This window comes from Cotesia typhae, unplaced genomic scaffold, assembly GCF_013202065.1.
Source record: "Cotesia typhae breed Kobodo isofemale line unplaced genomic scaffold, CoteBio_Ctyphae contig_50, whole genome shotgun sequence".
Classification (NCBI taxonomy): Eukaryota; Metazoa; Arthropoda; class Insecta; order Hymenoptera; family Braconidae; genus Cotesia; species Cotesia typhae.
The window spans coordinates 784,548-809,409 of record NW_027423758.1 but is presented as its reverse complement, the minus strand read 5'-3'; the positions used below and the strand labels follow the sequence as shown (position 1 = coordinate 809,409).

General features: G+C 34.5%; 1 protein-coding gene across 1 annotated transcript in view; it reads right to left on the bottom strand.

The window, feature by feature from the left end:
• The window catches only part of LOC141531701 (uncharacterized), a 194,872-nt gene that overhangs the window by 68,458 nt on the left and 101,552 nt on the right, over positions 1–24,862 (bottom strand). Inside the window, exon 3 of the mRNA XM_074249637.1 lies at positions 18,646–18,742. Coding sequence (XP_074105738.1) covers positions 18,646–18,742 — 97 coding nt within the window. The remainder of the gene's footprint in view (positions 1–18,645; positions 18,743–24,862) is intronic.

The window sequence follows — 24,862 nt, the reverse complement described above, 5'->3', positions numbered from 1 at the left end:
GAAGAAAATATGCCGTCAATTCTAGGTTAAAAATTTTTTTTAATTTTATTTCTGAATTTTAGCGCCAAAAAAAATTTTTTAGTGAAAAATTTCTAAAAAAAAAAATAAAATTGATTAATTTTTAACGATTATTAAAATTATAATTTTTTTTTTTTTTTACTTAGAAAATTCCAAAGATGGTTTAGAATATATCCCATTAGAAGTGCTACTGGACGAGAGTATGTAGGGCTCTGTAAGTTTCTATGACTCTGATAAAAAATTGATAAATTGTTTGAAAGTAATTGAATGTAATATTTAATATTATTGTTAAAAAAAAAAAAATTGTAAGCAACTTAATCCTTCAATTAAAATAAATTAAAATTTTAAAACATTATTTTTCTTTAATTATAATAACAAATTTCAGTATAAAAAATTATTTTTCATTACAAAGTACTTAATATTAACTGTAGTAATTTTTGTAGCCAAATGTGTTGTAATCGTAATTTTTATCTTGAGGATAATTAGCTATGTCGTAATTATTTCCTTCTACAGTAAAATTATTAATTGATAATAATGATTATTATTATTATTATTATTATTATTAAATTCTTAATTATTAAAAAGATGAATACTTAACCTGTCCTCACATTTTCTGCAATTACTTGAGGCCTCATCGTACGCATCCATTGAAAACACGCTGTATTGCAAAATAAAATTTATATTTCTCAAAATAAGCAACGAATATTTTTAAAAGAATATAAATAATTACCTGAAGAAAAATGAATGCACAAAATTATTGAAAAATAGACGAAAAAAATTTTTTTCATGTTAAATAATAAAAACAAATGCAAAGAAAAATTTTGCTTGCAATGAATTGTAATTAAAAGGAAGGTTGGTAATTTATTGTTTAGAGTTAGATTTTAGTTTGACGTAAGGTGTATCGTAACAATGCGTCATAAATAATGCACCGGTACATATTTTTAAATTAATTACTAAAACATTGATAAAGTATCAAACAATTAGTAATTTTTTTACACTGATTGTGGATGAAGGACTCGACTTAAAAATTAAAAAATTTTTTTAATCACAAAATAAAATTTAAAAATTAATTTTATTAAAAAATCCAATTTTCAAAACAATAAATCCTTCCTTCTAATCCCTTTTAATTATCGCTCATAATCTTTCTTATTATTATTTATCCGACTGGTTTATTATCAATTGCAGCGGCAGTACTTAACAAATTTACAAACTCCAAACTTAAAATTCCCACCGATTTATTCAGGGGAGGTTGCATTGTACCTTAAGAAAGCGGCAGTGTGCCCGGCGTAAAGCGATTCTGGCAAAATTTAATTAAAACAATCAAATTATGGCTGACGACAAGGAGGATGAAAGCCATGGCGACTGGGTAGCGCCCAAGAATAGAAGGGCGGCTTCCCAGATTTTATTCACTCATTTTCACCCGCGCCCGTTCTCCTCCCTCCGTTATTTTCCGTCACCGATTTCATCTGCGAGAGTATTTCCACCAAAAAATAAAATTCTTAATTAATTCCTTTGCGAAACTGACTCACCCTTAGAAAAAAGATACCATAGAAGCGTTCTTTACTCACGTGAGCCTCGGAGCTCTCAACACACGATAGGAACCACGTGCTCGGAAATCCTGATGTACTTTCGTCCACTAAATTCCTGACCACGAGGGAAAGAAGTGCCACTTAACTTTTTTCTTCGAACCTTTCCCTTTCCTCTCCTTGAAGCATCTGGTACGCGTGAAGCATTTCAAGGAATCAACATCAAACCCGCGGGTCTGCTGGAGTTTGGTTTGGTTTGGTAGAAGCAGAAACTAAATCAAAGCTTTCCAGAAATTAAATTTACAAAAATCACTAGATCAATTCACTATAAATCCGATAAATAATAAATGTCTAGATGAAGGTTGACATAAGGGGTGGGCTCCTGGGGAGATCCGGTTTCTTCAAACAGAGGCCTGGCAACGTTATTGGAAAACGATGATTTACGATAATGGGTTTTTTTCCCTCACGGGTGGAAAACTCTTCCTTCTCCCTCCTCTCCTTACTTTGCTCCCTTTTCAAACGAGGAGGCCTCAAGAGGAGTCGGAGAACGGCTCAAGGTGGTTAATAACGTTAATTAATATTTCGCGGCCGTAATGGCCGTTCGGAATCGGGCTGCCGAGCATCAAGAGCATCAAGGGGTTGGAGATTAAAATCGAGATGGAGATGACGGTAACGCGTTTAGTTTTCACTGGGGCAATCTGCCAGCTGGCAACCAGTTTAGACGTCTGCGTCGACCAATTGTGGCGAGCTAAGACTGTGTAAGACACCACTTTTCGCTTTTTGAATTCGTTCAGGCCAAAAGTTTTTCCCACCCATCTTGGCGCTTTGAATCAAAATTAAAAAATTTTTTACGAAATGTTACACCTCCCCTTATCTTAACTAAGCTAAAAAATGAAGCAATTTATTTATTTATTCATTCTGGGCTACAAATTGTGATTTTTTACTGCGAAATGGAGTTTTACGAGGTTGTAATAATATGTAATGAGGATAAGGAACTATGGATAGTCATTTTTATGTTCAGAATTGGTGCACTGACGCTTGGGTGTCTAGTCTAGGCTGAATATGATCTGACGAATGATCCTAAGGAGATTTGGGAATAAAGAACGGGATGTAGGAGGGGGGGGGGCGTTAGTTAGGAATGAAGGGTGTGACGTTGAGGACTGAGGATTCCGTACGAATAACGGAAATTAAGTGTCAACTGAAAGAGAGAAGAGTTGAGAGCAAACCCTCCTTGACTCTTAAGCCGGGGGCTTGTACTGCCGCTGAATTTAATCTATGTTGTTTATTTATTGTGGATTGGTCTTGCAATAATTTTTGGAGTTTTTAAAATTTTATATTATTATTATTATTATTCTGTCTAATGAGAATAAAATAGAGAAGTTTTATAAAAAATTTTAATTATTAACCAGAATAAAAATGATTGAGGCAGTTAAAAAAAATATGGTACTGGGGAGTTGTTATGTGAGATTAGCAATTCATGACGGCGTACTTGTTATTGTTGAACTGAAGAGGGTGTGGATACATTTAACACAATGGCGACAGCCGTGATAATAATAACAGTTATTACGATATTATTTTAATTAAGAAGAGTATTTTTTATAATGCACGTTTATTTGTTTTTATGTTTATTGCCGAGCTCTGACACGGTTTATTCTTCCCATCATTCCATTCTTTGTCTCATGTAATCTGGGGCTTGTTAAAAACCCGAGTGTAAACAGTTGTTACTGAAGAACTTCCACCAGTTAATTTTCTTTCATGTCTCACTCAAAGTTTATACCACGAATTAATTTTTTCCTTCCTCCGAGGGTCAGAATTTTTTTATTTCCCCCCAAATTTTAAAAAGTAACATTTGTGTTGATACAAATGTATCTTTTTGAAAAAATTCACCAGAAACCGGAGTCGGAAATAATTAATTACTTGGCTAATTCGTTAGCAGCCTGGGCCAGGTCAAACCGCATACTTCTATCCTAATAAGACGAAGGTTAGACACGACTGGAAACCCATCCCCCCAATGGAACGGCAGGGAAGTTGGTAACGACACGCCACCACGCATATTTCTCCAGATATTGGAATTTGTCGTGGTTACTTCAAATTATCTTCCTCACTAGCTATTCTAGCGCGGTCGTCGCCTACCTCTTCCATTGGCACCCTCCTGAATCCAGCCCTCTTTCCTCCCTATGACCGCAGCGTCGTTACCAATTTCGATAAAATTACAGCCCTGAATGCCTCAGACCTTATATCAATATTTTGATATTTTTCTCAATTTCAACCGAATTTTCTTTAGCCGGATTCGATTAACTCTGCAAAGGAGTCGTTGGTAAACATCGATAATTAATGTCGTTATGTTGATAGCTTCTTCGTTCAATCTAAAGCTTCCCATTTGCGTTTTCCAGACAAAAGATCTTTTATGAACTACCCTCTAATATTCTGAATTTTTTTTTAAAGAAATTTCAATTTAACAATAAAAAAAAACTTAAAAAATTATAAATCCAATTTTTAAAAATATTTTTTTAGTTGTATTTTAATTAATAAAAAAAATCAAAAATTTTTAGACATCTGCTAACTTCAGTTTCATAAATTATTCCCTTAAAAAAAAATAATTCTATTCAAAATTATCTTTCCAAAAATATGAAAATTTAAATATTTAATTAAAATTCAGCTGCTCAATTTTAAAACACAGTAACTAATTTTTTTCAGTATTGCTGAATTTTTTAGAACTTTTAGACCTTAATTTCAAGTAATTTTTTTTCAAAATATTTATATTCAAGTATTTTCTATTTAAAAATTAATTTTTTTATCAATTTGGCGTGCAAGCTTTTTTTTTAATAAGAAAAATTTTTAAAAATCTTAAAATTGTCAGTTACTGTGTTTTGAAATTGGGCAGCCGAATTTACTATTAATAAAATTTTTTTTAACTAAAATTATCTAAAATCTAAAATAAAAAAAATAAATCCTCTTAAAAAACGATGAGCTAAAAATAGTAAATTAATGTAGAAATAAAAAAATAGCGGTGACGTTTATTTAAAAGCTTGATACTTAGCTTAATTGTATAATTGGTAAGCAAAACCGTGGGACGTGCCTTCAGATCCACGCGTCCGGGAAAAAAAATCTTAAATAAAGGGGTTGGCTTTCTGATGCTTAAGGCTTTTTTAAATGTCCCCGTTAACGCGACCTCAGTCTTCTTTAATTCCCGTTTCTCTTAATTCACCGCTGCTAATTGCACGCGTTTTAATTTACCAAAATCCCGATGAGCGGCACTTGTTCATTAACCCTCGCCAACCCTTCTAAGCAATTTTTACTCCAAAAGAAAAAATGTTACCGTTTTCATCATATATAATATATAATATAAACTCTTCGGGTTTCTCTTTGCTTATTTCCTTCAGCAAAGACTAAAATTTATCTCCCTTTTCACCCCCAGCTCCTCAAATATTTGCTCAATCACCGCAAAGACATTTTACTAACTTGCTCCGCTCCGAGACCGGATCATTTTCTTACTAAGAGACCTGAGGTTCTTGATGAAATTTCCATGGACAGAATAGGGGGAGAAAACTGCACCGAATCTATGGAAGCTATTTTCAGGCACGATTGTCATAAGTCGCTAATTTATGGCCAAGATTGCGAACGAAAGAGATATTCGGGTAATTATAGGAGTCTTGGATGACTCACATCCTCAATTTATTCCTTTTTCTTCTTAAATCATTAAATAGAGCTGGCAATTGTCGTCTGATTGAAGCCTTTTTAATTTAAACTGCTTGTTATTGAGAAAATAATCGCTTTATTCTAATAAATTTCTAACTAAAAAAATTAAATTTATTAAAAATAACAAAAAATAGTCAGCTAAAAGGTACTTTAAGTTCTTAAGCTTCGACAATCTCCTTTAATAAATTTAAAAATAAATTTTTAATAATAAATCTCACGTACCAAAGAAAAATCACCAATTTTAAAGGAATTAATAGCTAATAGAAAAAATGAATGTTTTAATTATTCAATAGATAGTTAACCGCGAAATCCTGTTTGAGGGCAATAGTCGTCTTGATTTGAATATAAAAATATCCGAGCACATATTTTAATTGCAGAATACATTGCTTTTTATTAAAAGTCAATTTTTTTAGTCTCGACCTCTTAATTGCCAGACTTACCATCATTAATTAAACAATTAAATTACACAGACTTTATTAAATAAAAATCACCAATTTTAAAGCAATTGATTATTAATCCAAAAAAAAAAAAAATTCCTCGGATTTTCTGTTTCTATTTACCTGAAAGTTACTATAAATTTTGTTGCTAATAAAACAAAGACTCTCTGAGAGAGTCAAACTCAACAGTACTATTTATATTTACCCGTATAAATTTCCAGTAAATTCCATAAAAGTTGTTCGCAAATGCCAGTCCCCTTAGCGGCACAGGGAATTGCACTGTTTTGTACACAGATAAGGGTCGTAGCAAAGCAAAGTACCTGGCTGGTACAGAAGGCGGGAGTGGGAGGGAGTGTGGGGCGCAAAGTAAAGCTGGGTGGTGTGGGACCAAATCCAAGTATATATGAGGACAGAGGAGTGTGAGGACAAAGAGGATAAGGGTGGAAAGAGTATGAGCGGGTCCACATTTGCATACTCGTCAGCTGTGCTTCCTTCAACTTTTCCGTGACACCCGCCTCTTCGTTCGTCTCCTCACCCTCGTCCTTTTCGTAGCACCCCCTCCCCCCTCTCTTCACACGTACGACAACGATGCACGTCAGGCTCGAGAAAAGCAGCCGTGTATTTCTAGTCCCGATTCATAATTGCAAATTTCCTCCTCGCCTTATTTATGCAACCGGCATCCCCTTTTTGCCCCCAACCCCAACCCCTTCTCCTTCTAACTCCTCATAAACTTTTCTCGGCGAGCTTTTAAAAGTAATATATATTTTAAAATATATAAAAAAATTTTTTTTAAAGTTTGCTGGAATTTTTTTGGTTAAAAAAAAAAAAAAAATTTCATATTTAAAAATAGAAAATAAAATTTAATTGATTTGTTTTAAATACTGGCCAAGTCTCTTAACTATTAAAATTTCATTTAAAACCTTTGACAATTTAATTGAAAATAGAAAAAAGTTTAAACCTTTTAATTTAATTCTCACATTTAATATCTCACACTGTAATTTTTCGTATAAATTATTAACATTTCGATAATTGAGCTTGAGAGTTTGAGAATTACAGGCTCAGCTGTTATATTTATTATTCTCAATAATTATTAGCTCACACTTTAAATCTTATTCTTCCAATTAAATTAATAATACATTTATTCTGATAAAAAAAAAAAAAATACACCGATACTCTTAATTATTTGCAGTATTTTTTACTAGAAACCTTTCTTTACTTCAAAAACTAATTTTTCTCCCTATATTCCTATCTAAAGCTCTAATATTCCGCTTCTGGGTAAAATAAGGCGTCATATATTTTCACTTTGTCACACGTGTCGTCTTTGTCGCGTTGGCAGCTGCCTTTGCAATACAAAGAGAGCTTCTCGCCCTTTCTCTTGTATTGCCCGCGACTCCTTTTGCCTCTCACCCTGCTGCATATAGACGAGCTGAGCCCTACTCACGATTTTTCCATCCGTCCATACCACGTTTCACTCAGAAGAAATGCTGATACAATGATGCGCAGTTATGCATTATGTATGCCAGAGGTGAAAGCTAGTTTCTCATTTAGGGCGTTCAGGAACACCATACATACATCCATGCATATATACAATCACCTTTTACGCTTACGAGGGCTCAAAAGTGGAAAACAATTGAAAAGTTACAATCACTAGATAAAATACCTGCTTTGTTTCACTTTTTTTTACAAACTTTTTATTTAAAGTTTGTCTTCGTTACAGGCGTTTGTTTATGGAAAGCAGTTGGTGTCAAATGAAGGGCTGATTGTTCTTTTAAGGATTTTTTAATAAAATATTGCTGCTTGTAAACACTTTAGCCTTCAAAATATTTAATGTATCGACACAAAATTTTTTTTATTAGCTTCAGAATGACTCCGAGAATAAATCTATTCAAAATGGCAGTCTTAATTAATGTCATTTAATTATAATCAATGAAAAACTAAAATATGAAGTTTAGTCTACAAACGAAGTTTAGTATCAGGCCGCTTGGGGGCGTTATTAATCGGCTAATTTATTGTTTTAAATTAAAAATTATAATTTTGATTTTTTAAGTTTGCTTTTAAACTTACCAAAAATTTTTTAATTATCTCAATAAGGTTAAAATAAAATATGTAGAGATTTTTTTGATTATTGAAAAGTTATCTTGAAATGGGTTGCGAGTCAGACAGCGTAAAGTGCCAAGGGGAGGACGGAAAAGGACTAAAAATGTAAAGACCGAAATGTAAAATGGGACGTACGTGTATTTGCTTTTATTTAAATTGTAAGTTAGAGGATTGCTGTGACGTCTAGTTCTTTGACTGGTGAGCTTTTAGCGAATGGAAAAAATGTTTGCGCTAAATGGTTCGATCCCATATGGAAATGAGCTGCTTCACAAGTTATTTCTTCTTCAAAGTTCGTTTCTTCATACTTTTAGCTTTCAACTCTCTCTCCGCCTCTTTATTGACATCCTATGATCTCTACGTGACATCACGAGACCGGAAACTAGTATGTAGATGAGTTCCACCCATCGAAATTATAATCGACTTTCCAATTCTGTTTAAAAAATTATTTCTTCTTAACTTATGCATTTTAATTCACAATGATGATGAATAAAAATAAGAATAAGAAAAATGCCGAGCAAGAATTCAATTTACAACTGTCACAGCCACGAAATATTGGACTTGTATGTCATGTTGTGAAATAATAAGTCGGAAATATTTTTAAAATTAAACATGTCGTCAGACCGTCAGTCTCTTGTCAAAATTTTGACGGAACAAACGAGGCTGTAAGTGATACCAGTAATAATGAGGTTATTACAGACGAACACATGTGCCACCCTTTCGACATTGAGCATAATTTAACGCGATACATTGGGGTTCTGCTAAGTTGCTTAACCTAACCTCAAACATAAGACACTTGGCTCCAATGTTGGAATATCCGAGTCTAGGAGTAGAGCGACGAGCTTTGCTTCACTGCTTTTGCTAACACGTTCACTAATTAATCACCGAATTATCATAATCTCAATCCGCAATTGTGATAATTGCTTTCTGGAATGAATTATGATTGAACTTTGATATTTATTATTATTGAAAAAATATTAAATTTTTGCAAAAAAGTAAAGCATGTTTTTTTTTTAATTTTTGAAAAATTGAATTTTTTCTTATAGAAACTCATAAACTCATAATTCAGACAATTGTATCGAAATAAATTTCTAACAAGATATTCCTTAAAATTGATAAATTTATCTTGAAGTTCGCACTCTAATCTATTCAAGCTGCCAATCATCAATTTTTAACAATTTTTTAAATTTATTTTGTGGCTTTTAAAATTTGGAAAAATTTATAAAATAATATTTTGTTTGCACCTTAATGATACTATTTCTAAAAGTATTTATTTTTTTTCCGTCGGATGGTACTTTAATAAATTTAGTAAAGATGGAACTCAGGTTGAATTGTCATCCGATGATTCTTCAGCGATTTGAAAGTAATTTTATGGAATAATTGATGAGTTATCTCTTGAATAAATGGAAAGAAGATTATAATTTGCAAAAAGATTGTCTCATTGGAATACTTTAATTATTAAATATACGATAATTGTCCGATTTAGTACCCCAATATTTATCAAATTATTTATCAAATAATTCCTCTTGATCAAATTTCACAGAATATCAATTTTTACTGTATACAAAATTACCAAAAGCAATGTCATCAATGCTTGAGGTTATTCTAACAGCCTGTCGACATAAAGCAGAGAAATTTGTTAGACCTAGTCAATTTTCCAGATGAACGAAGCGGAATTCGGGTATCCATAGTTAGCAGTATTCGGTTGGCTGGGATCGTTGGATTAACACGCTTATAGTTTTGAATTCTTGAGGTATTTCTGGACCGTGGGCACTCGTGAGGACTGATAATATATAAGCAGTAAGTCGATGAAGCTCGGAAAGATAACGCTGGAGCCTTAGAATGGGATGAATAATGAAGTAACTCGCGCCTTGGCCGGAAGCCCAGAGGAAGCTGTCCCAACCGAGCGGCTCAACAACTCCAACTGAACCGGAGGTTGAGTTCCATCCTTTCCCCAGAAGGAGAAGATCCAGAACCAGCACCAGGATTCTCCTCACTCTGTCTGAGATTACCCGTGAATTATGGCGTTAAGATCACATCTAATTGTATCAGTCCACCCTGTTATCTATCTATCCATCTGTAACCCAAATGGATGCTGGAAGCTGGAGGCTGAAACCCGTAGGATAAAGAAAGAGCTAACTCGGTTATTCTCCGCCCACTGGGGAGCGTTTCTGGTCGAGGCAAGCAATGCAGAGTTCCTTCCGTCTCTTACAAGCCATTGACCTGGACCTTTAACTGCAGACCCGAAACCTCCGTTCGCCATCGATTTGCCTAATCTTCAGACTTGTCTTACATTACTAACTGCCAGAGGAAAGACAAGACGACGCTATTAGATCTTAAGATCCTGCCTCTGCTTCAGCCTCTAAGTTCTCTTCTGCTGGTTCAGTTTATAGTATTTAGTCTATTCTATAATAAGAGGAGAAATGAGCCCAAATGAGTTGAGGCTGCCTTAAAAGCTTTAGACGCTGGATTGAATAATCTTACTCGAGTGTTGCTTCAGATAGCTTTTGCCGAGGCTAAGTATAAGGGGATATTATATATTAAAGGGTCTTCAATGATTACTGAGCTGCGTTACTAATCAAGATGCATGATTATAGGCCGACAACCAGCCCCATGTTAACCCTTTCCTTGCCCTTATGTCATTACCAACTAAATCTGATTTAGATAGTTGAGCTTTAATTTTTTTTTTATAATTTAATTGTAAAAAAAAATTAATAATAATAATAAATAAATAAAATTTTGTTTAATCAAATTATGAGTTTTGTTAAATTGCACTGTACTTCCTTAAATATTCACGTTTTTTTAATTATAAGCTCATCCCGATGTTACACTCATCGAAAGCTTTCATTCAAGTACCCACATGCATTTTTATATATTTTTCATATATACATATATATAATATATATAAATATATGAAAAATTGATGTGGGTACTCAAATGAAAGCTCTCGATGAGTGTAACATCAAAATGAGCTTATATCTTTAAAAATGTCAATACATAATAATAATAATAATAATAATAATAATTAAAAAAATTTTTTAATAACACATTTATTGAAAAAAAAAAAGTTTTAAATATTGAAGTCTGTTACCTCTTATTATTGACTGAGTTCGTTTATGTACTTGCATTTTACGAGCCCACTAAAGAAGAAGCTAAACTGTCTTTCCCCTAAATATTATTATTCAGCTTCAAAATAAAACCGTGAAAACCCTCAAAGATACTAAAAAAAAAAAAAAAAAAAAAAAAAAAAAAGCTCACAGATTTAGTCTCACTAAATATTATTATATCTTATCTTATTTTACCTTATGCTGGCGCCCATCCCAATTGATCCTACCAATACAAATACAGATATTTATCTGTTTTTCTATCCCTACTCTTTATTACAATAAATATCATATATTTGTCTCCAATATTAAATTTCCCGGGCGGATTAGCGATGAGCCATTTGGCTAGGGGCCCAATTTCGCCCGCGGTCGAATTCGATGGCTCGGAACATATTCCGATAGTTTCTGACCCATTTGCCCCTATGACAAGCTTACGAGAGTCGGACTTGAATAACTTTGACTTAATCCATTATTTCAATTTTTTCTTCTTCCTTAAATTTCTTTAGCTTTGAAGACTGGAGATTAACCCTCAAACCTCAGAACGGAAAATCCTCTGATTCTCAAAGCACGTTTTATCTACCTGTGGCTCCAACTCCATTTAACCCTCTCTTATATCCTCGAATCCGGCTCGGTCTCTTCTCAGTACCCTCATCTTCGTCGTAACGACACAATATCCTGGAGCACACACGTTCTTCTGTATCATCAGCGTAGGCTTTGTGATATCAGGTTTGGAGTCTGATTATGCCATCAACTGAAGACATGTGAAGGGATGAGTGACAAGTCATTAGTCGGTTCTTTTGCATAATCATACCAGATGTCAAAAGTACCATCAACTTCAGAAGATTATTTTCATAAAATAAACACTGAAGAAAATTTTCTTTGAAAATTACAGAAATTTTTAGACATTCTGCAATTTGTAAAAAATTAAATTTATTAAATTTAAAATTTTTTAGACCTAAAAAATTTAGTTTGAACATTTTATCTTATCCAAAAAAAAATGCCATTATTTAAAAAAAAATTTCTGAGTGTAAATTTTATTGCTCACTCCAGTATTATCATATCTTCAGTCCCAGCCGAGGTTGTATAAATTTTTACAATATTATTTATGATATTAATTTTGTGTGGTAGGTTGTACCGCGGTAACTGCCGTTGAGTCCGTCGGGGGTTGTAAAGCGTACCAGGAGCTTTTCTCTTTACTCGAGTAAAAGTCTCTCCGACTCTTCCTCTCACTGGGTTGATATCATTGTCTCAAGCTGAAAGAAAGAGCTTTGGTACTGAAGCTTGCTTTGGTTTTTGTTGCGTAGGCGAGAAGCTGAAGAATGCTGTCGGTGGTGTTGAAGAAAGGAAAGGGAGTTCAGGCGAGGTGTCGCGGTTAAGGGGATCAAAATAAAGAAAAAGAAAAAGGAATAGCGACACTTTTCTCTCTTAGACAACAGACTTCCCCAATTTATCTCACGCTTTTTCTCTTTCTTTATACTGAATGCACTTCAAGGAAGTCACTTGGTCTCCAGCCACCCTTTTCCGCCGTTCCACAGCTAAAGTTAAGCCGAGTCGAGTTGCCTCTGAGCTGAGGTTCTAACTAAAAGTGAGAAACGAGGACTAGGGTTCCCAGCTCGAGGTGTCTACGGGAAATCTTGACGTGCTTGTCGTATCAAGGGAAAAACTACAAGAGAATGAGTGCCCACTTGCTGAGACAGTTTTTTTTATTTAATTCCTACTGGTTATTTTACTCGAGAGATTTTGGTTAATATTGTCACGCAAAATATTTCACTGTGATGGAGGAAAATTTTAATAAAGTTAAATCTACTAAATCATTAATTTTTTTTATGTATACAGTGTAAATTTTGTAGACAAAAATCGTAGATAAGTTTTTCGATAAAAATTCTTAATAAATTGTCTATATAAGCTAATTGGCATTAAAAAATTATTATAATTAAATTTAAATCGCGGTTTTTTTTTTAATGTTTAAATAATTATAATTCACAAAATTTTCTCAAATTTTTGAATAAAAAAATTTTTTACAATAAAAATATTAAACTCTAATCCAGTAAAAAAATATATTTTTTCCTTTTCGCAATTAAAAAAATTATTTTAATTGTTATTTGCCCGTTTTCGTTTATCACTTAATAGTTGCAAACGTTATCAATCATAATAACTTTGTTATTATTGCATCACAACGATTACATAAATAAAGAAACTTCAGAAGCCTGCATTAGCCAGCCGATAAAAAAAAAAAAAAAAAAAAAACTTAACTGCATAATTACACCAACGATAGCAAAATAAAAAGAATGAAGAGTCACCGTAGACTATCAGTAATTTTCTTGACGTTGAGTAAGTAATTTTTTTTTTTTTTTTTCATCGATAAATATTCTTCTAGAAGCCTTAGATTACTATTGTTTATTACACTACAAAAATTTTCCAGTATTTAATTTTTAAAAAACTGACAACTATGAAGGCTTTCGGATTAATAGTGTTTTTAGTACTTCTGGTGGCTGTCAGTACGCTTTCAGGTAAGTTCAATTATTTTTTCTGAATACTTCTTTCTAAATGGACAGCTTATTATATAATAACAATTAAAAAAAAATTTTTTTTTAATTAAGTCAATTTTTTATCAGTGTATCGATGTTGAATATGAAAGTTTAGACTATGTAATTTGTAATAATTAAATTTTCCACAATAGCGCCCCCGTTGAAGCGCTCACTTTCAATGGATTCAGGTAATTTATTTAATTCATTATTATTGATATTGAATTTAAAATTTCATAACTTGTAATTTGTAATAATTAAATTCCTCAAAATTTTTACCGATTTTTCTATTACATATATGAGAAAACGCTCTCTGGATGATGAGATCGCCTCATGGAAATAACTGACCATCAATCAAATCGAAAAATTCTTTACATAACATTAATTTGACAACTAAAAACTTATTGTATTCTATCAAAAAATAATTTTCAATTTTTTCCCAAATCTTTTCAAAAATTATTTATTTTTTTTAGAATTTATTAACCCAGAAAATAATAATAAAAAAATAAAAACATTATTATGATTAATGATAATAAACATAAACGAGATTTTGGAGAGCGGTTTGTGAGCCGTAACCGTAGAAAACATCATTGTTGAGAATTTTCCCTCGAGATGGTAACACCAAAGAGGTTGAGGTCAACGAGGGGCAAAGAGATGAGTGAGTGCAACGCTAATGGTACGCCGCAAAACCAACAAACGGCGTGCGTGCGTGCGAAAAAGAATAAAAAAAATTGAATTTTTATTGCTCAAAAAAATTTCCATTTTTCTAAAAAAATATTAATTATTATTAAAAATGACCTTACGTTAGAAATAATCACTAATCCAAGCTACTATATCATTCAAATAGCTGCCCAATTATAAAACGGTCAAGTAATTCACAGGAGGTCAATCAAACGCCGCGCCGGAGCCAATTAAACGTTAAGGACTCGAAGCATCTGCGGAATGAATTTCCCTGCGTTTGAAGATAGTTAAAGGCTAATGCAAGGGAGTGGCTCACTCCACAGGAAGAAGCTAAGAGTAATATTCCCGGTGACCTTTCGCTAATCACCAAAGGCCGTCTGAGTTTGGACAAACTGCGTGAGTGACCGCACTGTCTTCCGTCTTGCTCAATCTCTCATCGGAAGTGAGTAGCGCAGACTATCTTTGGTCCGACTACCTTTCTACAGACTCCTTCTATCCTAGAGGCTCAAACGTCTCACGGTCTGTTGCGGCTTCGACCGTTTTAACGTCCGCTCTAGCCGCAGAATATTCGATTTTACCTCTATACCAAACTCTGCAGTCGTTAACCACTACCAACACTCCGGTATTGCCGTTTTCACTATCACTGTATACCCAAGACGTTAATTGGAATCTCTAGCCGACCGAGAAGTCATACACGGCTGTCCTCAGGCGTAAATCCAAGTCACAAGCTCAAGTGCTGCAATCCTCATGGCATTTAATATATAAACTTAACTATTGCCTATTACAGCGATATATATTCATATTTAAGCTTCATTTTATGTCTGAGTACGTTTTAGCCTCAGGTTTGTGGACATTTTATCATCAATATTAACTTCATTTGGAAATAAACTATACAATTTTGCAGAATTATCAGATTTTATTTACTTTTAATCACGTCCCAATTCTCAATTATCATTAAATGATATTTTAATAGGTCAAATCCGTACGGCTAATGCTTAAAAGTCTTTTGCCTTACATTAATTAGGTCAAAATAGATGCAGTTGTTTATTAATACGATCCAAATATTAATAATTCCTCACTAAGGACTTAAAAAGAAATGATTTTTGAAGAGATAATAAAAAAAGAAAAGCGAAATTCGTACGGCTAGCTTCAAAGGATACGTCCTTGTTTTTATAAAGTGTTCATGGGTCTAAAATTTTAGTAATGAACTTAAAAAAGACACAATTTCAAACTCAGAAGACTACAATACGTATTGCCGTACAATGATAGTTTTAAAAGAGCGAAATTCCGTAGGGTTAATTTTTCAAAAGCTACCTAAAGTTAAATTGAAGTTAAATTTTCTGTTTCAACATCAGTTAATTAATATAAAATAAATTTCCACCACCTATCATTAAATTAACAATATCCCCAAAAACTTTTCCAAAAACGCGACAATAGAATTTCCGGTCAAGTGTCGTTAATCGCCCTTGCAGATTTCCGATCCACAGAAACTCTATCCGTAACCTAAGCCTCGGAATTCAATTTCCTAATTAAACTATCGATTTTAATTGTCCAGCTTGGACCCCAGCGGCGATTCCGTCCAGATGCAGACAAATTTCCTGAATCCCCACTCGACATCCTTCCTGCAAAAGGGTACAATGATTTCTGATAAAAATAGCCATCCAGCAGAAATCGAAGCCTAGGCAGGTCACGGTGAACCGGGGCAGTAAAAACGGGGCTTGATCTTCCGGCGGATATCTTTTTGAAACGAGGGTAAAGAATGACCCTACAACCTGATAGAGATCTTAATGGCCGTCCCGCGGAACCTATAAACCGAGAGTGCCGTGTAAAAACGCTATTCGGCCTCGAAGGAAGGAAAGAAGGGGAGGACTTGTCTCCTTAGGGCTAATAGGCTAACTCGTAGGAGAGTAATTATGGGGATTAATGTTAAATCCGTAAAGTCCACCACTTGTGGAGTCGCCTTTTTCAACCGAACGGAGTCTTCCAGGACGGAGCCGTACCTGGGCTGGAACAGTCGGACTAATGTTTATTTCGGTCATTAGATCTCAATCTAAATCTGGAAACAATTTTGGTGAGGGAAATTTTGGGAGGGAAGAGCCGGGTCACAAGCTACGGAATGAAAGAGTGCGGAGTTCCGGAGAAAGGGGTAGCATACGCATATATGTAACATATGTATAACGTAGAAGCTACAGGTGTCAGCGAGTGGTGTATTTTTCAGAGGGGAAACGAGCTAGCGAGTATAGAGTGTATGGAGAGCCAAGGGGGTGGTGATGGTGATGGTGAGGCTACGAGTGTCGGCACGCACGTTGAATCTGCTAAACGTTCTCACTCGTGCGTGAAATGCCTCGCTATCACTGTTTTTATTTCAGCTTCTGGTAAATTATATTCAGTTATCCCTTTATTTTTCCTTTTTTCATCGCCTTGTATAGAGAATGAAGCGAGTTTATAAGTTGAGAGTTTCTTTTTGTATTGACAGTAAAGTATCTTTCCAAATATGTGAAAATTTTAATTTTTAATTAGAATTGCAATTTAATTCTAAGTTTCTAAAAATATAACTACCTGAAGCAACACATATATCATTCCAAGTATTATTATTATTCTTGCTACAACTTTTTTCCAATTCCTCACTAAATAATCAACTCAAAACTCTACTCTTAAAATTATATGTCAATTTATAAAGAGACTAACGCTTTAATAAAGTAACCTCTGGATTTATTTTAGAGTTCCTGAATATTTAGACCTTAAAATACTAAAACAAAATGTTATTAACAATAAAATTAATAAATATGTTAGTGTTTCGAGGTGTTTATTATGTTTGGAAGTGTCGAAGAATCTAACTTTTGTTGATGGTAATTAATTCCTCGGCCTTACCGGTCTGCAAGCGAGAAACTTTAAAATACTTTCGCCACCTATCGGTTAAACCAGACACTATTTACTGTCTATAAAATTTTTTGATCAAAAATCTGAACTAAAATGTCAAAGTTTATTAAAAAATGTCTCTATTATTGAACAAACTTGCAATCTTACTAAAGCTCTAACAAAATCAATAAATTGAGAGTGATAATTCCTTGTAGCCCGAAAATAAACATTAGCGGGAAACAAAAGCCCGACATTTCAATTAGCTCCCTTATTAGTTAGCGATAATAGGTACTAGAGTTAGTTCTGGGTGGTATATGAGCTTTTCCAGTGCTTACCATAGGTTACCTTGGGTTGTTTGCCGGCGAGTCCGGCTCTTAGATTATTAAGGGCTGACTAGGCACTCGGTCGGAGCGTAGTAATACACGCCAGCGCTTATACGCCATCGGAATCCTTTCAAGGACCTTATAACCCTCGGCAACCAATGCAAGTAAGTTAAAGCATCATGTCGGGCTGGCCGTTTCGCACAGGTCATGGGATCGAACGAAGCTTATAAGGGTAAGTGTGAGTCTAAGTCTCTTTCACTACAACCACAACTACATCTGCATCTACATAGATATATTCCATAATACCTAGTATATATATTATATTTACCTACAATGAAGGGAGAGTGACCTGTCGGCGTTGTTAGGTCGATTGATTTTCCCGCCCCGGGTGCACACGAAGGTGGCGAAGCCCAGGACTGTCGCAGCAGTCGCCTGTGGTTTCCCACAAAACGATTTTCCCTTCCTTCTCTCTCTTCTTTGGATCTATATGCAGTGCAAATGCGAATTTATATGTATAATATAAATTATTAATGTTTAAGGCCAAGACAGAGCTCCAGACAAAGACAAGTTGCGACATCTTGTATTGTCACATACCCAGCGCGACAAATTCATAATTGCGTTAATGCGAATAGGGTACGAAAGGGTTAGACCGCAAGAAGGAGACTGTCATGGCGTCTTGCGGCTGCAAAACCTCTTGCGATATTCTCGGCTCCTTTCGACCCTCTCTAACTCAGCTTTTCTCTGTTGCGAAGCTGTTCATGGTTCCTCGAAGGCTCGTTAATCTTCCGCGGCTGGATCGCGGTGCCTACGATCCAAGAGAAACTACCGGGCATTGTTGCCCAAACAACGAACCGATAATTATTAATTAAGGCCTGTACTTGAAGAATTATTAGGTATTTTTAAGAATAGTTCTACAATTTTTGAACCAATTGCAATTCTTTCAAAATTATTCACAATTTTAAAAAAACCCTCTAAAATTAATGATCTTGTCGTTTGATTGAGTACCACAACTAATAAAGCAGAAGTTGAAAGTTACGCAGTGCTTGTATATGAAATTTATAAGTCACAAGGCAAATGTTGGTGTGCTATACTTTGCAGTTGGTAAGTCACTAATATTACATGAGAATTGAATTATATTCCCAAAGAGGATTAATTTATAAAAACATTTTCAGTATGCGAGTCATGAGCATGACGTTTACCCTCCAGGAGAGTTTCGTTCCTCCAGAAAATATTGCGATAATAATAGGACCACGCAAAGTATGAACAATTGCGCAACTTTATGGCGTAAGTATTACTTACAGGTGACAGACAGACATATGGTGTGCGGGGAAAAATTTGTTTGCGAGAGTACCCTATGAATTATTGATGAATTCACTTACCTTGTCGGTGATCGCTGGGACAGATCGATCTTGTCAAAGTAACTTGCTGGAATTGATGATGAGCCAGAGTTGCCTGGCGATTTTTACTCAGGTACAGCTGCAACAAAAATTATAATTATTTATTTATGGTAAGATTTTTCAATAAAAAATAGAAGAAAATATTTTAGATAATTTTAGTTCAAAAAAAATTTTATTAATAGTAAATAGTGTCTGGTTTAGCCGATAGGTGGCGAAATGAGTCCAAAGTTTCTCGCTTACAGATTGGTAAAGCCGAGGAATTAATTACCATCAACAAAAATTGGTAAAAAATTGAAGAAAGTCGTAACAAAAATAATAATAAAAAATTTTTTCTCTTCACCAGCAAGGTCAATAAAAATAGACCCTGACATCGCTAATCGATTTATATAACTGCCTATAAAACTAACCTCGAAAATATACTGTAAAAAAAATTTATGAAGGACGGCCTAACCGATTGATGATCCCTTCTGAAAGTAGCAATGGCCACCCTCCTGATTTTCTCATTCACTTGGCGGTAGTAGCAGTATTTTCCTCGCTTTGCTCGCATGTCAGCCCTTTATTTTATACAAGTCACTGAAATTGGGAAGTCCTAAGGCTCGACTGAGTAAGGAAGCAAAGCTGGAGATGAAAAGAGAGAAGGAGAACTGGGTATTAGACGGTTCATCCCTTCTTCTCACCCTTTATCCCTTGAGTGCGTGATCGGCATGCCGGGATTCCGTGGGATCGGACGAGACGGGACTCGCTTATCGGCATCAGCTTAAGCCCTAAATCAAAAGACGGAATTTACTGAGGATCCGTTAATTTTAAAGGCATCAACTTTCTCCAGAACTTGGAATAATATATTTTTATAAATATTTTCCGCTTTTAGGAAAATTTTTGGTGAGCGTGGATCTCAGTTCGGCGCCGGAAGCCGTAAGATAAACTCAAGAATTTTCAGAAATGGAAACTCTTTGATATAGAGCAAGATGTGGCCGTAAATACGTCCGCGTTTCTCGATATCGAGATGAGATACGACCCTGGGGCTCTTGCGCAGTCCTGAGATATACGCTGATACTTTTCGATGGCTCGATATTTATGTAGGATATCGGAAAATAAAAAAGTTATGGAGAAAATTATTGAGCATCGCTTGCCATTTCTCAGCCCCAGCGGTGTCGTATGCTAAATCAATCATCTCGATCCCCGGGTTCAGATTCTCTAAAGTGGAACCACCAATCGAAAATTTTAAAATCCTGTCATGATAATCCGACTGAGCAAACCGAAAGTTTCTGCCAATCCAACCCTTTTCTTCTGGAATTCGATATCGAAAGCGAGTTTAATCATTTCATTGTTTAGTTAAACTCTTTTGGTATTCTAATTTTTACATTTCGTGATACTAATTCCGCTTTGTATTTTTTTGGAGTTATTTTTTGTATTAGCTAATTTGGAAAACTAAAATTTTATTTATACTATTTAGATTTTTTGTTGCAATTAATTAAAAAAATTTTAATCATTGCTTTAAAACAAGTTGTAAAAAATTAACAAAATTTTTTACTGTGTATATTTAATTAAGATGAAATATTTTTGATGTATGTAAGCGGGGACGAGCTTTGTTGATGTGGAGAGGGGTAATATATTATCAAAAATTTTTTTATTTAAATTTAAATACGTAGTCTGAAATTTTGAAGCTATTTTCCATAAACTATAGTTGGACTAAGTTATAAGCTCACGATAAAAGTTGTGCGATATTAGCAGAAGAGATTGATCAGAATTGCTGATTCCAGAAGTCCATCAGGACCGTGATAAAAGGCCAAGGGGAGGTAGCTGTATTTGAAAATGTCGCGAATATATCGAAGACGACGTCGACAAGTTGATTTCCTCTCTTTTGCCCTTGTAGACTGTGTTTACGCTTAGAAATGAGCTGGAGGTGGAACAGAAGGTCGAGTTTGCTCTCGACGAGGGTACAAAGTTTAGCATACACATTTTACACATTTGAATCCTGACACGCTGGAAACTTTAAATTGAAACTCGGCATGACCAGCTTCGATGTTGCATTGACAACAAATATCAACGAGGATATTTTCCAAACCTCTATTTTATTTTCTTAAGCCAGTTTTGAGGAGATCCGATGGTTTAATTACATAAAGATACGAGTAGAAGCTTTGGGTGAAAAAGAGGCAAAGCCCGGCTCATCGACGCCGGCATTTTCAATTAAATAATACTAATCCAGAAACGAATAAGCCGAGACCCTTGCCGGAAATCTCGTTGGCACAGCCCCTGACTTCCTCCAGCGGTTCTTCTCTGGCTCCAGCTCCAGTTCCAGCTCCAGCTCTAGCTCCAGCTCTTTACCCTTCAGCACCCTCGGCCTCGACCACCCCAAATCGTCTCTCTTTTAGACTTCGAATCGTAATTAACATTTGGTTCTCCCATTAGTGTAATTAAAGTGCCATTCCATAATCTAGGAGACAACGGAAGGGAGGCAGTCCACCTTATCTTTCAGACTTCAGACCCCCTCGTTTATCCAGCTACGGATACAACAGTATAACTCCTTCTGCCCCTCAGATTCATAGACCGGGATTCAAACGCTGAATTACACCAAGAAAGGATGATTAAAACATTCAATTCGATCAATGCCCACGATTTTGGAAACTCCAAAAATTTTTTCCAAGTCTCTTTGACAAGCTTTAGTAAAAAAAAAAAAAAAAAAAAAAAAAAAAAAAAAAAGGAAGATTTCTCTGATAAAGCGTGAGAAAAAGATTCTTTGGAAGATGATACACTCACGAAATCCTAGACACCGGGGTAGCAGACGACATCCAACTAATGGCATTTTTATTATTTCGATCGTCCGTAATGGGGGTCAGGGAGGAGAGTTCACTCCATTGGACAACTGACACGACTTAGAGGATTTTCTTACCTTACCAAACTCCCCTAACATTTTATTTCCCATTTCTGTCGGGATTCAATATTTTTTCCATCCTTCTCCCGTATCGCACCCTCACCGGACACGTCAGAAGCGATAGCCGCGGATGAAAAATATACGTCCTGCAATAGAAGTTCTGAAATTTTTGGCGCTCAATGTACTTATGCAAGTGGATGAGACACACAGGAGGCGAGTCGTGATCTGAGGAAATCCGATTGTAGAATTAGAATGTCTGGGATGTCAAAGAAGCTGAATTTCATTGGAAGCCTCTGCGGATAGTTGTCATAGTAGTGCGAGTATGTCGAGACAGTGCATACTTTAGAATATGTACTATATAGAGTCCGAAACAGAACGAGTTTAGAGCCAAGGGGATTGCCGTAATATTCGAGTACTTCTCCTGTTCAAATTCTTTATTTTCAGATTCTCCTTTGCTCTTGTTCCACTTACTAGCTATAACTATTTCTCCATTAAATCTCATTTTAATCTTTATTCCCGGATTTTTGGTCATTACTAGTTGGATTATTTAATTCTAAAGCTTAATCTTGAAGAACATGGTAGAAAAAAAATTTATTTAAAAAAACTTGGGCATTATTAAAAGAATAAGAAAAATTTTAGATAATTAGGAAATGACCTTGTATCTCGTGAACTATTGACATTTTTAAATATATAAGCTCATCCTGATGTTACACTCATCAAGACCTTTCATTTGAGTACCCACATCAATTTTTCATATATTTATATATTTTAGATATATGTATATATGAAAAATATATCAAAAATGCATGTAGGTACTCAAATGAAAGCTCTTGATGAGTGTAACATCAGGATGAGCTTATATCTTTAAAAACATCATTATTTAAAAAAGTACAGAGCAATTTAATGAAATTTATAATTTAATAAAACAAAATTTTATTTATTTTTGATAATAATAATTTTAATAAATAGAATAGTATTATAGAAATAAATGCTGACCTTTAATGTCTTTTAGAAACGCGAAACTCAGTCTAACAACTTGGAACTTTCTTAACGCAATTAGCCGCTAATTACCGCAAGAAACCATTTCCGTGTAATTTGTTTATACTCGGTCATAGCCATAGTCGATATAATATAACTCGCCCTCTCTCAATATCTCTGTTTCTGTCTTACATCAATCCCTCTTCTCTAAAGGCTATCGCTATAGTTACAAGACCTCATAACTGAGCATAGTAACGTAATAACATCATCTAATACCTAGTACGTGTAACTAGTGATTTCCTTTACGGAAATCACGTATTCTCAATTACGCATAAACTTCTGAACTATGTTAGAAACAGTAATCTTAACAAAATAGAATCCTTCGATTTTTATCATAAAAAATTTTTTTTTATAAACGAAACATTGAAAAAATTCCTTTGATATTTGTCTAAGACAGAAAAAAAATTATCCATCAAAGTTTGGAGGTCGCAATACGTCATTCCTTTATAATTCGACGTCCGGCAAGAAGCAAAACATGATAACACGAATGTAACGTCGTCTAGGGACGAAGGAGCAACACAGAAAAGACATTAGCCGCAACGCGAGTCTGGGACTAAAGGATGAGTGGTGTAGATCCTTTTCCTCTAGATCCCAGAGGCTAGCTGGAAGCTCTCTTTATCAATATGAACTTGAAATAATAATTCAAGTCCGAAAAAAATACTCTGTTAGACAAAAAAATGATTAAATTTTTTTTTTTAAATCAATTAATTGTTCAAATTAATTTCAAATTTTTTTTAGAGGGACAAACACGATAACTTTTGGAAAAATCAATTTTTCAATTCACTTTATTTTTTAATATCTTCATTAGACTAATGGCAACTTCCGTATTCAAAATTGTAGCTTAAAATTGTTTTGATTAATTGTAATTAATTTTTTTTTTTAAATAAATTTATTTGTAGCGTCATGAGTCCATAAATTTTTGAGGTGTAAAAGTTTTGATGAAACATAGCCTAAAAGTGTAATTCAGATTGGTGGGAGATGATGATGGTAAAGATGTGTATAACGTTAAAAAGGGTGGGTGAGAGTTAAGGGGGTAGAGAGGTTATACGGTTTTCCTTTTGGTGCCATTAGTCATTAGTGATTCTAAAAGCGAAAAGCAAGAATGAAAGAGACCGTGGTGGCGGAATATTAGAACGGGCACACCGCTGGCTTTTACCATACTTCACTAGCTTTATGCTCGGCTCATTCATCAAAGCACATCCCCGAAAGAGACGGCTTTATACGTACAGTATATATTGATGTAAATATACGGCTAACGGTTTTCTGCTTCTACTTACTTGTTACTATTATATACCTGCCCCGAGCTCATTTCGTCGTTCATTCGTGTAATAGCTCCTCTCTATAATACTCGCTCATACAAGTATTAAATTTGTGATATTACTTTTAATTGAGTTTCATTGTTATAAATTATGCCTCCAAAAGTTTTCATAATATTTTTTTATTCTCTCGTTATTAAAAACTGTTAAATAATTTATTTGTCTAAAATTTTTTTTAATTTTCATTCTTAAAATAATTTGTCACTCAGTTTTACCAAAAAAACCGATTTTTTTATTTGACTATCCTGCACAGAAAGAACAAGATGATATCCAGTATCATCCCAGATTATACTCAGTGATATCTGTGGTGAAAAAAAAATTTCAGATAGTAGCTAGTATAATCCAGATTATACTGGGTGATATCTGGATTATACTCAGTATAATCTGGGATGATATCCAGTGTCATCTTGTTTTTTCCGTGTGGACACAAAATTTTTTTTATTCTCTTAATATAGATTATTTAAAAAAAAAAAAAAAAATAGAAAACAAATATTTTAGTAATTAAAAAAAAAATATTGACAAGCTTTGTAAAATAAAGCCTTGAGGTACGAGAATGGGGAAAGAGTTTGAGTGAGAAGAGTCAAAGGACAGCGATGGTAGTAAACGGCGTAAAAGCACAAGGTTTACCACCCCGACCTTATCTACATATCAAAAAGGCAATCCGGAGAACTCGCTTATGTAAACGGTGTGGGAGGAGACGGCATGTCCCGTCGCTCGATGAAAAGAATTTTTAGAGAGCGCTAATAAACCCTCTCCACTCTCCGCTCTCAACTTCACCCACTCTACCCACTTTCTTTTTATTTCCAGTGGCACAGGCTTGACGAGCTATTTTAACAGCTCGGCTTGTTCGCTCCTGAGCCCTCAGCTCCCCAAGTAAGAAAAAAAAAAAAAAAAAAAAGAAAAGCAAACCCGCGGATTCCCCGTAATTTATTTACTTTATTCGGTAAATTATTTAGATTTTTATTTTTTGAGA